This window comes from Marmota flaviventris, chromosome 11 (genome assembly GCF_047511675.1).
Source record: "Marmota flaviventris isolate mMarFla1 chromosome 11, mMarFla1.hap1, whole genome shotgun sequence".
Classification (NCBI taxonomy): domain Eukaryota; kingdom Metazoa; phylum Chordata; class Mammalia; order Rodentia; family Sciuridae; genus Marmota; species Marmota flaviventris.
Window position 1 is genome coordinate 32,259,294 of NC_092508.1, and position 17,348 is coordinate 32,276,641.

General features: G+C 35.0%; 1 protein-coding gene across 3 annotated transcripts in view; it reads right to left on the reverse strand.

Annotated features, from left to right (window-relative positions):
• Nbeal1 (neurobeachin like 1) overlaps positions 1 to 17,348 on the reverse strand; it is a 187,922-nt gene that overhangs the window by 151,365 nt on the left and 19,209 nt on the right. For all 3 annotated transcript variants that reach the window (XM_071618886.1, XM_071618885.1, XM_071618884.1), the window contains exons 3-6: positions 15,185 to 15,276; positions 9,504 to 9,665; positions 4,409 to 4,490; positions 3,792 to 3,919 (exon numbers count right to left, since the gene is read on the reverse strand). In XM_071618886.1, coding sequence (XP_071474987.1) covers positions 3,792 to 3,919; positions 4,409 to 4,490; positions 9,504 to 9,665; positions 15,185 to 15,276 — 464 coding nt within the window. The remainder of the gene's footprint in view (positions 1 to 3,791; positions 3,920 to 4,408; positions 4,491 to 9,503; positions 9,666 to 15,184; positions 15,277 to 17,348) is intronic.

The window sequence follows — 17,348 nt, forward strand, 5'->3', positions numbered from 1 at the left end:
TAAAGACTGGCTTCCCTGAGCAACAAGGAATTCTCTAACAGACCAAGTCTCCCATGACACTTAATCTTCATCTTTAGCTCTTCTGCGTGTCCACCTGCCACCCTACCACCACTGGTTCTCTTGGGTCTTGTTATGGTTTGGATGTGAGGTGTTCCCCAAAAGCTCATGTGTGAGAGACAATGCAAGAAGGTTTAGAAGAGAAATGATTGGGTTATGGGAGCCTTAACCAATCACTGAATTAACCCCCTGATGGGATTAACTGAGCAGTGACTGAAGGTGGGGAGGGTGTGGCTGGAGGAAGTGGGTCATTGCAGGTGTACCTTTGGGGTATATATTTTGTATCTGGTAAGTAGAGTCTCTCTCTCTCTCTCTGCTGCCTGATCAACAAGTGAGCTGCTGCCTTCCACCAGACTCTTCCAACATGATGTCCTGCCTCTTGTTGAGCCCCAAAGAATGGAGCCTGCTGTCTATAAATTATAATTGAAACCAGGCTGGAGTTATGGCTCAGTGGTAGAGCACTTTCCCAGCACGTGTGACACACTGGATTTAATCCTCAGCACCACATAAAAACTAAATAAATAAAATAAAGGTATTGTGTCCATCTACAACTAAAGAAAAAAAAATGACTGAAACCATGAGCCCCCAAATAAACTTTTCCTCTCAAAAATTGCTCTTGTCAGTATTTTAATCAGCAGTGACAAAGCTGACCAAAACAGGTCTCACACCTGCCAAGCTACACTGAAGATTTGGACTTACCAGATTCTGTAATTACACGACCAGTTCCTTATAAAACTTCAGTGCCCCTTCCCACACACACACACACAAATCCTACACATTCTATTGGTTCTATTTTTCTGGAGAACCAAAATCATATAGACAAATTCTCTCAAGGTGTATAGTAAACGTAGAAACACTCAGAGAGGATTCTTGTATTTTCATAATTGAAGCACATGTTCCTATTATTTCTCTTCTTGCCTTAACTAAAGGATATCTTCTTTTTTAAAAATAAATTGACAAAAAATGCATATTTATTTATTGTATACAACATGATATTCTGAAATATGTATATACTACAGAATTGCCAAATCTAGCTAATTAACATATGTAATATCCCACATACTACTCTTTTTATTTGGTAATAGTAATTAAACCCAGGGACACTTTTCCAATATGCTATATCCCCAGATCTTTTTTTACATTTTATTTTGAGATAGGGAGTCACTAAGTTGCTCAAAAAATTGCTAAGGCTGGCCTTCAATTTATGATCCTCCTGCCTCAGCCTCCCAAATCACTGTAGTTACAGGTATGCACCACCATGCCTGGATGCCTGGCTTAACATACTATTGTCTTAGCCATTTTCAAGTATTAAAATTTGGGGTATTTTTGGTTGGGTTTTTTCCTTTTCTTTTCTTTTTAGTTGGAGATGGACACAATGCCTTTACTTATTGGTTTTTATGTAGTGCTGAGGATAGCACCCAGTGCCTTGCACATGCTAAACAAGAGCTCTACCACTGAGCTACAGCCTCAGCCCCTAAAATACATTGTTATTAACTAGAGTCACTATGTTGTAAAACTTATCTCTTAAACATATTCTTCCTGTCTAAATGAAAATTTATGTCCTTTAACCAACATTTCCTCATCCCCTCACTAGGATGTATTCTTATTTCAATAAATTATATCATGCTTATAATCCCAGTTATTCAGGAGGTTAAGACAGAAGGATCTTGAGTTTGAGGCCAGCATGGGCAACACAGCAAGACCCCATTTGAAGAAAATAAAATCTTATTACTATATAGCACATACAAAGTATATTTCCACATAGCTTATACAGATGTTCTCTCAGTTATCCATTCTTCATCTATTCAAAGTGAGGGTATACAATGCCTATAAAAAAACACTGAAATTCAGTGAAAATCTGAATTTTTGAAACAAAATTGTGATCATGTTGCAGGAAGTAGGAATTATTTCTAAATGGGGTCAGGTTAAATTGACAGTGAAAATGGAAATATCTTAAGCAGATTTTAGAAAACTTGAAAAGAGGTCTCACTGAGGGTGATGATACAATTCTTCCTATTCTATGCCCACAGATAAGAACAACATGTGAGTTTAAAAACTTCTTTGAGCTCTGAATTGATAATAAGCTACTATCACTGATGAACTCAACCTAATTCCATTTTAAGATTGGGAGCCATCTTGTCACAAAGTCATGAAAAGTTAATCTCTGTTTTATTATAAATTACTGTAATTTCTAAATTTGTTTGTAATTCCTGCCCGTACCTTGAACTCACCCAAGCCTTGCTTTCCCTGACCAGATAACAACACTCTCTAAAATCTCAGTGGTGCCTCATAAATCCTGACTCCCCCGACCAGGTAACAACCCTCTCTGAAACCTCAATGGTGCCTCATAAATTCTGATGTTGGGATCTGAATTTACTCCCTACCTTGAAATGTCATGCCATGTAGATCATTAACCTGCTATCTGCCTTTGTATTATGCTTGTCAAAATCCTGTTCTCTGTAAGTTCTCAAGACACCCCCCTTTGCAACTTTGCTATAAAATCGTGTTCCTGGAAAGCTGGGGGAATGATCTCTAGCCTGGGGTTTTCGGGAGAGACAGTCCTGGCCAGCTCCAGTGTACACAAATACAAGCTTGCTTTAATTTGATTCAAAATTGGAGTCAGTGGTCTTTTCTTCGCATCATAGTTTAACAGCCACTATGCTACAAACACACAATCCTACCTCTTCTCTGCTTTCTGATGCTGGAGCTGACAATGAAAATTATTTCTTTGTTTTCCAGCTGACTTCCTTTGGGGATGCCCAATAGTGGGTACCAGATGAAAGCCAGAAGAAAAAGTCAAGCAGGCACTGCTTCCCTATTCTTATTCTTTTCTATACTTACCATTGACATTGCCCCTACAACAATTCTTAATTAAAGAAATGGCAATTGATTTCTGTCCTTAATTCAGTTTTGGCAGTCCCAGAACCAGTCTGTTCCCAGCTAGTCAGCAATACCAGTACCAGCTGAGCAATGCTCCTTCTTCAGAGTTTCTAGAGGGTTAGAGGGCCTATTCTCCGAACATCTTGATTCTGATACTTGCAATTTTTTCCCCTTGTTCCCAAAGCCTCAAGGAAGGTAACTTTCATGAAGTCACTATCTCTGTACTATATGTCCCACCTTTGCTTTTTCAGTTCTCTAATATCTGTTTAATAATTTCCTAGTATTACATTGTCTTTTAATATCTAGTATGGTTTTAGTTTGCCTTGACTGGACCTTGACTGATACATGCTCACAATTAAATAGCTGATGTAGCTCACCAGCAGAACATTTGCCTAACATGTAGGAGGCCCTGGGTTCAATCCCTAGCACCATGGAAAGAAAAAGAAAAAGAAAACATTGCTACAAGGTATTTGAAAATTTGAAATATGTGTATTTGGGGGTGCTGTAAATCAAACGTAAAGCCTTCCATATATACCGCTGAACAATATATACTCCTAGTAGTAAAATGTTCTGTAAATGGAAATTTTCTTTAAAAACTGTAGTACTCCATTTATATCAATATGCTTTTAACATTTCTTATCAAATTAGCAGTACTCAATAGCATTATAAAATACAACTTCAGAGTACATTTAATTATCTGGAAGTATCATTTATCACTAATTCATTACCTCTAACATATTTCTCTCAGAGTTAAATCTGTGGGTATTATCCATACCTTTACAATTGCTTTCACTTTGAAAAATCACATATATTCTTACATTCACGTTCTAAATAATGTGATTTATAAGACATACCCTGAAATTCTTTGTCTCCAATTTCTATATGGATCATATAAACTTTCACAAAATGCCAATGCATGGATCACAAATTCTTCAATTGATGTCTGATCGGCCATTTCCTTCTCTTTTTTTTTGCTTTTTAACTGAGAATAAAGTTAAACATAAAATTAGACATGTTTCATTCACCATCTAACAATAAATCATTTTTATTCAAATAACTTCCTTTTGAGGCAAAAGGGGTCATTTAATCATATAGACTACATATACCCTCTCATAATTTAAATTTTTCCTAGTATATGTTTAAAATAGCCAATCCTCTTTTGAGAAAAATGATGTTTTCAATAAGATATTTAGTAGCTAAATACATAAATACATCAAATTCACAAACTGGGTCATTTTAAAAAGCCATTTACAAAACACTTTAATTTGTTAAGTTAAAATAACATAACAGCTACTTGTATACATTTAAACTAGTATGTATAAGATTTCTGAAATATTTACTACCCAATGATAATTTAAATTCTCTTCTCAACTATTACATCCTATGAAAACATTTAATTACATTAATTATAATTTTTTAAAAAAAGTCTCAATAAGTACCAAAAAAGAATAACATATTAGTTCACACCTACTTGCTGAATATAGAGTGTTGTCATGGTGATAACATGATTAATATAAGAGCATGTTCCAATTTCTTCCACATTTGATAGATTTCTATGACAAAAAAAATCATATTATTATTACACTTGAAAGGTGAACAAAATGTGTACTAAGCTTGAATTTTGAGGACAGATATGGGTAACAAACTACAACTGATACTTATTAAAACATAAAATCAACATAGTTATATAACTCTTTTCCCACAAATGTAAAATACACCTCAAGCACCATTAATTACTATCAACAGAAAATGTTTAAGATAGCAAATATTATATAAGACCACAATTTCTCAGACAAGTAGACTTGTATCTACTTATAGGAAAATTAAACAAAACCACAAATTAGAACCAGAAGGAAAAAAAAAAAAATCACCAATATTCTTTTTTTTTCTCTTTTTAGTACTGGGAATTGAACCCAGGGGTGCTGAAACTTTTTTATATTTTTTTTTTTCATTTAGAGACAAGGCCTCACTGAGTTGCTTAGGTCCTCACTAACTTTATGAGGCTGGCTTTGAACTCAGGATCCTCCTGCCTCAGCCTCCTGAGCTGCTGGGATTACATGCATGCACCATAATGCCTGGCTGACCAATATTCTTATAATCTGAACATAAGCAATTATTTCAATCTAGATTATTTATTTAAAGGTTGTATTTTCCCTACACAGATTATTAGTTTAGATTTTGTATATATAGTGTCACCATTATACCACATGTTGCTTTATAGGTTTCACTTTGCTTTTTTAATTACAATTCCCTTTTCATTCTTGTATTTCCTCAACTACATTAAAATTCCTCAATAGAAGGATTACTGGCATATTTACATACTCTAAGAGACTATAATTTCACATCCTGTTTAAAGCAGGTCAGTAAGTGATTGATATTTAATTAAAATATGGCCCTGATTTTATTCCATTTTTATAAGACTGAAGTATGACATATGCTAATATTTACTACATCTGAAGTTTTTTTGCATAATTTTCAGAGTAAAGTTCATTCGTTTTCTGTACCACTGGGACTTCATAAAATACATTTTAAAATCCAGGGCTGGGGTTGTAGCTCAGTGGTAGAGCACTTATCTAGCACGTGTGAGGCAATGGCTTCTATTCTCAGCACCACATATAAAGAAATAAAGTTCTATCAACAACTAAAAACTATATAAAATAAAGAAATAAATAAAAATAAAGTCCAGTAAATGTCCTAGGCTCAGTGGTGCAAACCTGCAATCCCAGTGGCTCTGGAGGCTGAGACAGGAAGATCACAAGTACAACACCAGCCTTAGCAACTTAGTGAGGCCCTAAGCAACTTAGTGAGATCCTGTCTCAAAATAAAAAATAAAAAGGACTGGAGATGTAGCTCAGTGGAAACGGCCACTGGGTTAAATCCCCAATGCCATCCCCCCTCCCCCCAAAAAAATCCAGTAAATGCTAAGGGAACAGAAAAAATTAATTAAACTAACAGGTTTCTTAATGCAAAAAGTCAGACCAGCATGTCATCTTGGCTGTTTCTCCTCTTGTTAATGATACTAGAAAATTTTAAAGTTTACATGTAACTCACATTATATTTCCAATACTTATAACCAATAAGCACATGAAAAAATGTTCAACATCATGGGCCTTGAAAAATCACATGCAAGTCAAATCATAATGAGATACCACTTCATGCCAACTAATAAACCTGTAATGAAAAAGATAAATGGATAAAATGATATATCCATGATGGATTATTATATAGCCACAAGAAGAAATGAAGTATCAATGTATTCTACAAAATGGATGAACCTTGAAAATATTATGGTAAGTCACAAAGGACCACATAATATATAATTTCATTTCTTTGAAAAATTCATTTTGATGAAACAGAAGTAGATAAGTGGTTACCAAAGGATGGAGACACAATGAATGGGGAGTGATACCAATGAGTACTGAGAGTTTCCTTATAAGCTCATAAATATGTTCTAAATATGTTTAAAACCAATGAATAATACTTTATTATTTTCTTTCAGTAACCAGGACCTCAGACATGCTATTCAAGCAGTAAGCTATATCCCCAGTCCTTGTTGAGACAGGGTCTTGTTAAATTGCCTCAAACTTGCATTCTTCCTCCCTCAGCCTCCCAAGTAGCTAAGTTTAGACATGTGTGCCACCACACCTGGCAAAAACCACCAAATACATTTAAGTGGATGACTTGTATGGTATGTTAATTATCTCCTAATAAAGCTTATATTAAAAAGTGAATATGGGATGTGGGGATAAGAAAGATGGTAGAATGAAACAGACATTATTACTTTATGTATATATGTGAGTATGACCAATATGATATCCTTCAATATGTATACTCAGAAAAACGAGAAATTATACACCATCTATGTATGATATATCAAAGTATATAAGCGCATTCTACCATCATATATAACTAATTTAAACAAATAAAAAGTAATTTTTTTAAAAAAGTTAATATGGGCTGGGGTCATGGCTCTGCAGTAGAGCGTTTGCTGAGCGCTTGCCTAGCACATGCGAGGCCCTGGGTTCAATGCTCAGCACCACATAAAAATAAATAAATAAAACAAAGGTATTGTGTCCAACTACAACTAAAAAATAAATATTAAAAAAAGTGAATATAACATTTTACACACAGTTAAAGCTGAATTAGTGGCTGGGCACAGTGGCGCACACCTGTAATCCCAGTGGCTCAAGAGGCTGAGACAGGAGGATTCCAAGTTCAGGACCAACATCAGAATAGAAGTACTTTAGATTAAACAAAGGGGAATGAAGGGGAGAGAGGGGGAATGGGAATAGAAAAGACAACAGAATGAACTGGACATTAATATACTATGTGCATATATTATTACATGACCAATGTAATTCTATATCATGTACAACCAGAAGAATGAGAAGTTATACCCCATGTTTGTATAATATGTCAAAATACATTCTACTATCATGTGTAACTAATTATAACAAACAAAGACCATCCTCAGTTCATGGCCAAATCCTATCTCAAAAAATACAAGACAGACACGGTGGTGCATATCTGTAATCCTAGCTGCTCAGAAGGCTGAGGCAGGAGGATGGCAAGTTCAAAGGCAGCCTCAGCAATTTAGTGAGGCTCTAAGTAACTTGGCAAGACCTCTTCTCGAGATATAAAATAAAAAAGAAGGGCTGGGGAAGTGGCTCAAGCGGTAGCGCGCTCGCCTGGCATGCGTGCGGCCAGGGTTCAATCCTCAGCACCACATACAAACAAAGATGTTGTGTCCGCCGAAAACTAAAAAATATAAATAAATATTAAAATTCTCTCATTCTCTCTCTCTAAAAAAAAAAAAGGTGGGATGCTGGGGAGGTGACTCAGTCGTTGAACACCCCTGGGATCGATACCTGGTACTAAAAAATTAATAAATAAATAATATGAAAGTCTGGGATGCACCTCAATGGTTAAGTGCCCCTGGGTTCAATCCCTGGTATCAAAAAAAGGAAAATAGAAGTATGCCTAAGGTTCTTAGTGAACCTAATTTAGGGGTGAACTGTTTTAGCAATTATTGCTCAATCATTTTATAATTTTTGCAATGAAAGGCAATAAGCAACTAAGTCAAAGATGACTAAAAAGTTAAATATTAAGACCATATTCATTGGGCTGGGGATGTGGCTCAAACGGTAGCGGGCTCGCCTAGCATGCATGCGGCCCGGGTTCGATCCTTAGCACCACATACAAACAAAGATGTTGTGTCTGCCGAAAACTAAAAAATAAATAAATATTAAAATTCTCTCTCTCTCTCTCTAAAAAAAAAAAAAAAAGAAAGAAAGAAAAAAAAAGACCATATTCATCTATTAACTATAAAATATAAAACAGCCAGGGACGGTGGCATACACCTGTAATCCCAGTGACTCAGGAAGCTGAGGCAGGAGGATCATTAAGTTCAAAGGCTGCCTCAGCAAGGTGCTAAACAACTCAGTGAGACCCTGTCTCTAAATAAAATATAAAATAGGTCTGGGGATATACTCAGGTGCCTCTGAGTTCAATTCCCAGCACCCGCCAAAAAAAATTTATATATGCACACACACATAAAAAATGGAAGAAATTATAGAACATGGATAACAAAAAAAGGGCAGATTTCAAATGGCACATTATGCTCCTAACTTAACAGCTTTATAATTCTTATGTGCAGATTAGTGTGGAATTTTTGAAAAACCCGGATGTTTAAGCCCTTTTGAACCAGAAATTTCATAAGCAACATTCAAGCTTCATTTCTACTAAGCTTTCCAGTTGATACTTACAGTACACCAAAATTTAAGTACCACAAACCTAATCTATAAATCTGGAAAATAGGATAACCTGTAGGATAATTGTACTTTGCTGATAAACTGATAAAATGGAAGTTAAAGGATATTTTCACAGGCTGGGGCTGGGGCTCAGTGGTAGAGCACTCACATGGCACGTGTGAGGCACTGTGTTCAATTCTCAGCACCACATAAAAATAAAATAAAGGTATTGCGTCCACCTACAACTCAAAAAATACATATTTTAAAAAAGTACTTTGTGGGGCTGGGGTTGTGGCTCAGTGGCAGAACACTTGCCTCACACATGTGAGGCACTGGGTTCGATCCTCAGCATCACATTAAAGATGAATAAGCAAAATAAAGATATTGCATCCATCTATAACTAAAAAATATTTTTTTTAAAAAAGTACTTTGTTAAAAAAAAAAAGAGATATTTTCACAAATACAATGCATAGTAATAAAAATGTGTATACATTGGCTCAGGGTGTGGTTCAGTGACAGAGCACTTGCCTAGCATGCATGAGGCCCTGGATTCAATCCCCAGCACCGGTGGGGAAACAAAAAAAAAGTGTGTTTCATTAACAGCTGAGTCACAAAGAAAATACTGGTGTTATCATTTCTTTCTGAACTAAAAACTCCTGTCATTGTCTTTACTCTAAAGCAAACCTTTGAAATTCCTGAGTGTCTCTTTAAAGATCCAAACAAACAATAAATATTATTAGTAATAAATACATTATTATTTTGGTAATAATTACTTTAAAACAGATCATTGGTGTTTTTTGTTTTTGTACCACATACCTGCAAAGAATAATAAAGAATTTGACAAGTAAAAGTGATAAGGCTTGTTGTTGCTCCTCTAACCCATCTGCCATTTTCTGAACACATTGTAGCAGCTGGATCCTCAGAACCTGCAGAATATTGTCAGGAAGCAGAGATATTCCTGGAGGCACATCATCTACCCTACAATATAAGGGGTACAAAACAAAAGGAGGGTTGAAAGAAAGGAAGAAAATTCTAGCACTGAAATGAACTCCATTTTCATTCATCCTAAAGAATTTTTTAAATCCTTTCCAGATACTATATGCTTTCTTGTCCTAAAGAACAACCAAATGACTCACAACTACAAGATTATTAGAGTAGAATGATTAGTCTTATTTCAGGGGAGATAGACTCTATTTTCAATCGTTCTTATTTTAAAGAAAATATTTAGAATATAAATTAATCAGCTTTCTACTTAGAAATATTATGCATATGTATACTATTTATTTTGGGGTTTCTTGTCAGTGTTATTTTGGGGGGCACTGGAGATTGAATCTAGGGGTGCTTTACCACTGAGCTACATCCCTGGTTCTTTTCTTTCTTTTTCATTCATTCATTCATTTATTTTTAAATTTTATTTTATTTTACTTTATTATTTTTGCTACCAGGGATTGAACCTAGGAATGCTTAACTGCTGAGCCACATCCCCAGCCCTCCTTTCTATTTTTTTTAAATTTTGAGACAGGGTCTGGCTTAGTTGTCGAGGCTGACCTCAAACTTGTGATCACCTCCTCTCTCAGCCTCCTGAGTCACTGGGAGTATAGGCTGGTACCACCATGCCCAGTTTGTATGTATACTATTTCTAAAAGAAACAATAACCAGTGAACAAAAATGAAGTACTTATTCATTTAATATTTGTCATCTGTTTTACTGAACACTAATGACATTATTATAGACTCATCAAGCCATGTGATCAGAGAAAATATTTTAAAAAGATAAATGAACATCACAAGCATAAGCTTCATTTTTTAATGTCATATAAAAATATTCTGTTACAAATTACTTCTGTGTAAGAAGTCTATGTAATTCTTTAAAGGCAAAATTTAACACAAGATGTGAGTGGCTTCTCTGGTGTGTGTCTCACAATAAAAACATATACCTAGATTCAAAGTCTAAAGGCCTGGACACTAAATTCCACCTCTGTAACGTGGAGTTGGTCATATGATCTCTGAATTTCCCGAATTATAAAATTTTAATATCTTCTTGCCCTATTTTACTGAATTCTGAAACCAGAAAGTCAATATGCATTTTTGCTGTGAAATATGTTAAGAATTATTAAAATCTAATATATTTTAAACATACTATCACTAAAGCCTAAGAATCTTTTCATAAGCTACTGTATACTAATTTCTCCACCTCTATTAAGAAGAATAGAGGTGGAGAAATTATTTATTACTCAATAAAGTAAAGAACTATGATTAAGGGAGGGGGGATAGCAGAGGATAGGAAAGGTAGCAGAACACGACAGTCACTAGTATGGCAATATGTAAATCAATGGATGTGTAATTGATGTGATTCTGCAATCTGTATATGGGCTAAAAATGGGAGTTCATAACCCACTTGAAGCAAAGTGTGAAAGATGATATATCAAGAACTATGTAATGTTTTGAACAACCAACAATAAAAAAAAATAAAAATTTAGAAAAAAAAAAGAACTGATTAAATGACAATTGTAATTTGTAACAGTTTTTTTTTATAGATAATGTTTAATATGAAGTATTACTAGTAATTTACACTGAGTAAAAGGCTATTTGATCTACTGTTGACGGAAAAATCTGAAGGACATCACCACCAGGAGTCACACAAATACATAAATAAATACAATATAATACATAATTTACACATTTATGATTTATATAACATATAAATAGATATATAATATCATCTTTCTGAATCACCCCACAACATAAATTAACAAAGTGATTTTATAAAATGAACAACTAATTTTAACTAAATTATACAGAAAGTAAAACCACAAAGCTCATTACAAAGATGCCCAAATTCTATAAACATGTTATAAAAATATCACATTTCATTTTAGTTTAGAAACTACCTCACTTGTAGCTTTGGATTCTTTCACTCTCATATGCTGAAGAGTTAAAAGGAGGTACTTAGTAAAAACAGTAACTTCAAAATAATAAACAAATATTTAAATGCAATTTTAAATACTACTTAAATCATTTGTCTCCTTTTTCTAAAAACATGTCAACAACAAAGAAAACATTAGATTTTTTTCTAATATTCCATAATAGCATTAAAAAGTATTTCCTTGTCCTAGGTCACCCCAGTCTTTATCTGCATATTCTTTAAATAAATAACTAGACAGTCAAGAATAATCGGCTTTGAGGGCTGGAGATGTAGCTCAGTAATGTTAGAGCACTTGCCATATGCACAGGCCCCCATACCATGCACACATAAAATAGAATAATTAGGGCTGGAGGTGTGGATCAGTGGTAAATTACTTGCCTAGCATGCATAAGGCTTTGGGCTCAACCCCTAGCAAAACACACACACAGACACACAATAATTAACTTACAGGAAAGAGAAATATATGGATTTTTTTAAAATTAGCTTTAATTATAAAATTAGTACTGGATTAGAACATGACTTACAAAGTTGAAATTTTTGTTTGCACTCCTAATATGATGAGCATTTAAGAACCTGGAAGCATTTTCCTACCTTTAGAAATTCTATGCTCTGAAAATTTGTTCTCTGTGTGTGGCTACTGAATACCTACTATAAACAGTTGCAAATGATTCTGTCTAACATCAAGAAGACTGCCTTGCCAGGCGCAGTGGCGCATGCCTGTAATCCCAGCGGCTTGGGAGGTGAAGGCAGGAGGATCATGAGTTCAAAGCCAGCCTCAGCAATTTTGTGAGGTGCTAAGCAACTCAGTGAGACCCTGTCATAGGGCTGGGGATGTGGCTCAGTGATCAAGTGCCCCTGAGTTCAATCCCTGGTACCAAAAAAAAAAAAAAAAAAAGACTGCCTTAAAGTTTTTTCAAAGCTTTATGTAATAATGGTAAAGGCATTCCCTACGTTACATTATAAATTTTCTAACTCAAAAATTCTATAGTCAGTTTCCTTTAAATGAGTTTTATTCTATTTTATTTTATTAATTTATTTTATTTTATTAAATGAGTTTCCTACCTTTAAGATGACTTTATTTTATTCAATGTCTTACATAGTCTACACTTGAAATTTTGAATGTTTTGTATCAATAAACTCTAAATTTGGGCTGGAGATATAGCTCAGTGACAGAGCACTTGCCTAGCATGTACAAGGTTCGATCCTTAGCACCGCATAAAAAACTAGACAAATAAAGGCATGCTGTCCATCTATAACTATAAAAAAAAAAAACTTTTTTTAAAAAGCCTCTAAATTCATCATTCAGCTTTTTCACACAAATATAAGACACAATTTCAAATAAACCAATCACATTATAAATAGAGCAATGCTCTTAGCATTCCATATCTTTAATTAAACACAATGGCAATATAAGTATACATCATGCTTTTGGAAATGATCTGCCAATAAATAAGCAAATAAATAAATAAATAAAGACATGTTATGAATAAGTAGCAGCCTACTTTAGAAACTTGAAAAGCCTCATTCCAAAATTCCAAATATTCAAAAGCCCAAATCCTACCTAACTGTATAAAAACCTATGTCCATGATTTAAAGTGAGCTGAAAATTATTAAAATAAAAGTACTGCTCTTTTTTACTTTCTTTTTTTCAGTTCTAGGGCTAAGCCCAGGGCCTTGCACACGCTAGACAAGGGCTCTACCACTGAGCTATATTCCCGGTCCTTAAAAACAAAAGTACTTATAAGCACGAACAATAAGAATATTCTTTTATTGGTAGAAAAACTGCATAACCTTATTTTGAAGACACCTCAAGATTTAATATTTTTCAGCCTTTATAAACCTATCACACATAATATTCTAATGCAAACAAAATCATGCAGTGGATGAATTTATAAATAATAAATTGTGAATTTTTATAAATAATAAATGATTAGTCCTTTCTTTGCATAATCTTAATTTTCTTGAGTTCCATGTCTTGGTGCCAAGCTCTAAGGTTTCTTCTCTGTATTATCATAATTACCTCTTTCCTTCAAGTCTCAACCCTCACCAAATCAACCTCTATAATATGCCACCAAAGTGACTTTTGAAAACAAAGTTGATTGTGGTATTCTCACATAGAAAAGTTTTTAATCGCATTCTTATTATTCATAACAACAATAAAATCAAATACATCAGTATTGCACGCATGGTATTTCATGATTTGGCCCCTAGGGCTAGGGCTACAGCTGGGGGGTAGAGTACTTACTAGCATACACAAGGCTCTGGGTTTTATTCCCAGCACTATAGAGAGAGGAAGGAAGGAAAGGAAGGAAGGGAGGGAAGGAAGGGAGGGAAGGGAGAGAAGGAAGAAAGGGAAGGAAGGAAGGAAAGGAGGGAAGGAAGAAAGGGAAAGAAGGAAGGGAAGGAGGAAGGGAAGAAAGGAATGGAAGGAAGGGAAGAAGAAAAGGGGGGTAAGAAAGAAGAGAAGGGAGGGAGGGAAGAAGGAAGCAAGGGAGGGAGGGAGAGAAGGAGGGAGGGCGGAATTATGAGATTTGGCTCCCATTTCATTCTACAGACTCCTCCTGGCCACCAAAAAGTGAGCTGCCCTGCCTTTAGCCATGATGTACTGTCTCACCTTTGGCCCAGGACAGTGGACTCAGCTGTCAATGGACTGAGACCTCTGAAACTATGAGTTCCAAATACATTTTCCCTCTTCTAAGTTGTTCCTGTCAGGTAATTTGGTCACAGTGATGCAAGACTAAAACAAAGTGAGGCTATAGCTCAGAGGCAGAGTGCTTGCCTAGCATGTGTGAGGCACTGGGTTTGATCCTTAGCACCACATAAAAATAAGCATAAAATAAAGGCACTCTATTCATCTACAATTACAAAAAAAAAAAAAAAACAATTTAAGAATGCTGAATTTATAGTCAGAAGCTCCAGTGTCCCCCAAGACTAGTGACTGATATCTAAAATGAGGGCAGTTTTATGAGGTCTTGGCCCTTAATTTGTGAGATCTGGTGCTAATATTGGGTAGAGTGTTTGAAATTAAGAGAACTGTGGGACACCTAGTGGGTAGTATCTCACCAAAGCAGAGAAGAGGCTTCTTAGAAGCCAGGTCTAATATCAAGAAAGACTGCTGTGATCAATTAGGGATGTCTGATGAGAGCAAGATATCAGGATATCAAGAGTGTTAATATAATTGAGTGTAATATGTCACCGGTGAAATTTTTGTGTTAAAACAGAAACAATGGGGGCTGGGGTTGTAGTTCAGTGGTAGAGTGCTTGCCTTGCATGTGTGAAGCACTGGGTTCAATTCTCAGCACCACATAAAAATAAATAAACAAAATAAAGGTATTGTGTCCATCTACAACTAAAATATATATATATTTAAAAAAAAAAAAAAAACAGAAATGATGGGCTGGGGTTGTAGCTCAGTGGTAGAGCACTTCCTGGCATGTGTGAGGCACTGAGTTCAATCCTCAGCACCATACAAAAATAAATAAAAATAAAGGTATTGTGTCCATCTACACCCAAACATATACACACCAAAAAAGAACAGGAACTAAAGATAAGAAATTAGTGTTTCTACATACCTGGTAGGCAGTTTTTCAAAGTCAACATCTAAGAATTGTTCATAGCTAGAAACAAAGTTATCCAACCACATCTTCAGGTAATCTGGATCTTTCTGAAATAAGAAAATCAGAATATTAGGTATACTTTTCAGGAAACGTAATGCTTTCACACCCATTAAGTAGATATCTAAAGAAGCAATAATATGAAATCTCTAAGTAGTATTCAGGCAGAGCTATGTGCTATTTTAAAATGTATATTAAGTATAATGATCCCTCAAATTGCTTCCCATGTCAAAGATCTCAAGTATTAAAAATGTCTACCACTAAGTTACATTTCTGGCCCTTCAAGTTACTCTTTCTTTATGAAGTACTGGGGATCGAACCCAGGGTGCTCAACCATTGAGCTACATCCTCAGCAGCCCTTTTTATTTTGAGACAGGGTCTCACTAAGTGGTTGAGGCTAGCCTCAAACTTGCAATCCTTCTGCTTTAGCCTCCCAAATTGCTGGGATTACAGGTATGTGCCACTGTGCCCAGTTTCAAATCATTCTTTAAATGACACATTCTATTTGTGGCAAAAATTCTCACTGTCCTTTACCTTGCCCTATTATTTCCCAATTTCATGATCCTTTATCATACTCTATAATTCTTATTTATTAGTTTATTGTTTGTCACTTCCCCTAGGATGTAGGTTTAATACTCACAGAGAATATTTATCTTTTTGCTTGCTAGTGGGTACCACATGCCTAAAACAGTGCCTGGTACAAAGCACTCAATTAGTATTTGTCTAATGAATTAAAGGGAAGTGTAAAATGCATAAATAAAATCAAACTGAAAACCTGGAGTGGTGGTACATCTCTGTAATCCCAGCTACTTAGGAGCCGAGACAAGAGGATATCAAGTTCAAGCCCAGCTCAGGAACTTTGAAATACCTTATTCTCTAAATAAAAAATCAAAAGGGCTGGGGATGTAGCTTAGTAGTACAGCATCCCCAGTGTCAGGTTAAAAAAAAATTAAATTTTAAAACAATTCTAAAAATTCAAAAAATAAAAATAAATAAAATAGGATGGGAATGTAGCTCAGTAGTAAGTGTTCCTGGGTTCAATCCCTAGTACCACAAAAAAGTAAATAAAATAAAATTTGAAATGGAACATTAATCTAAACATAAAAACTGAAATTAAAACTTTTCAGAAAAAAAATATGATACCTTTGCCTCTGGAGATAAACAAAGATTTCTTAGCTAAGACACAAGAATCATGAACCAAAAAAGAAAATTAGTGTTAACTAAAATTAGGGGCTGGAGGTGTAGCTCAGAGATAGTGTGCTCAACCCCCAGCACCAAAACAAATGAATGAATGAATAAATAAACAAATAAATAAATAAGTAAGTAAAAACTACTACTCAGCAGAAGACACCATTAATAAAATGGGAAGCTGGGTTTGGGATGTACCTCAGTGGTAGAAGGTTTGTCTAACATGCATGAGGTCTTGGGTTCAATCTTCGGCACCACACAAACAAACAAAATGGAAAGACAAGCCATATGCTTGCTCAAAATACTCTCAAAAGAATTTAAACAATATATGACAATCTCCTAAAAAATAAATTTTAAAAGGACAAACCACTCAATTTTTAAAATGGGCACTTCACAAAAGAAGAAACAAATGGCCAAAGAGCAAACAAAATAGTGCTCAATATCATTAGTTATCTAGAGGAAAAACAAAATTAAAATCAAACGGGAGGGTTGGGGTTGTGTGTGAGACACTGGGTTTGATCCTCAGCACCACATAAAAAATAAAATAATAAAGGTACAAAAAATACCAAATGGGAGGGGCTCTGGGATTGTGTCTCAGTGGTAGAGTGCTTGCTTAGCAGGTGTGAGACACAGGGTTTGATCTTCAGCACCACATTAAAAAAAAATCTATAAAAATATCAAATGGGATATCACTGCATACACACCCACTAAAATGGCAAAAGTTAAAAAAAAGTGACAAAAATAAATAAATAAAAAGACTGACAATATCATATGTTAGTGAAGATGTGGAGTGACTTTTTAAATTTCAGATATTACTGGTGGGAGTATAAAATGGTTTAGTTACTTGAAAAACAGTTGGACAATGTCCATCAACTACTCAGTCATTACTCTTCCCTAAAAGTAAAAAGTCATGGGCTGGGGTTGTGGCTCAGCT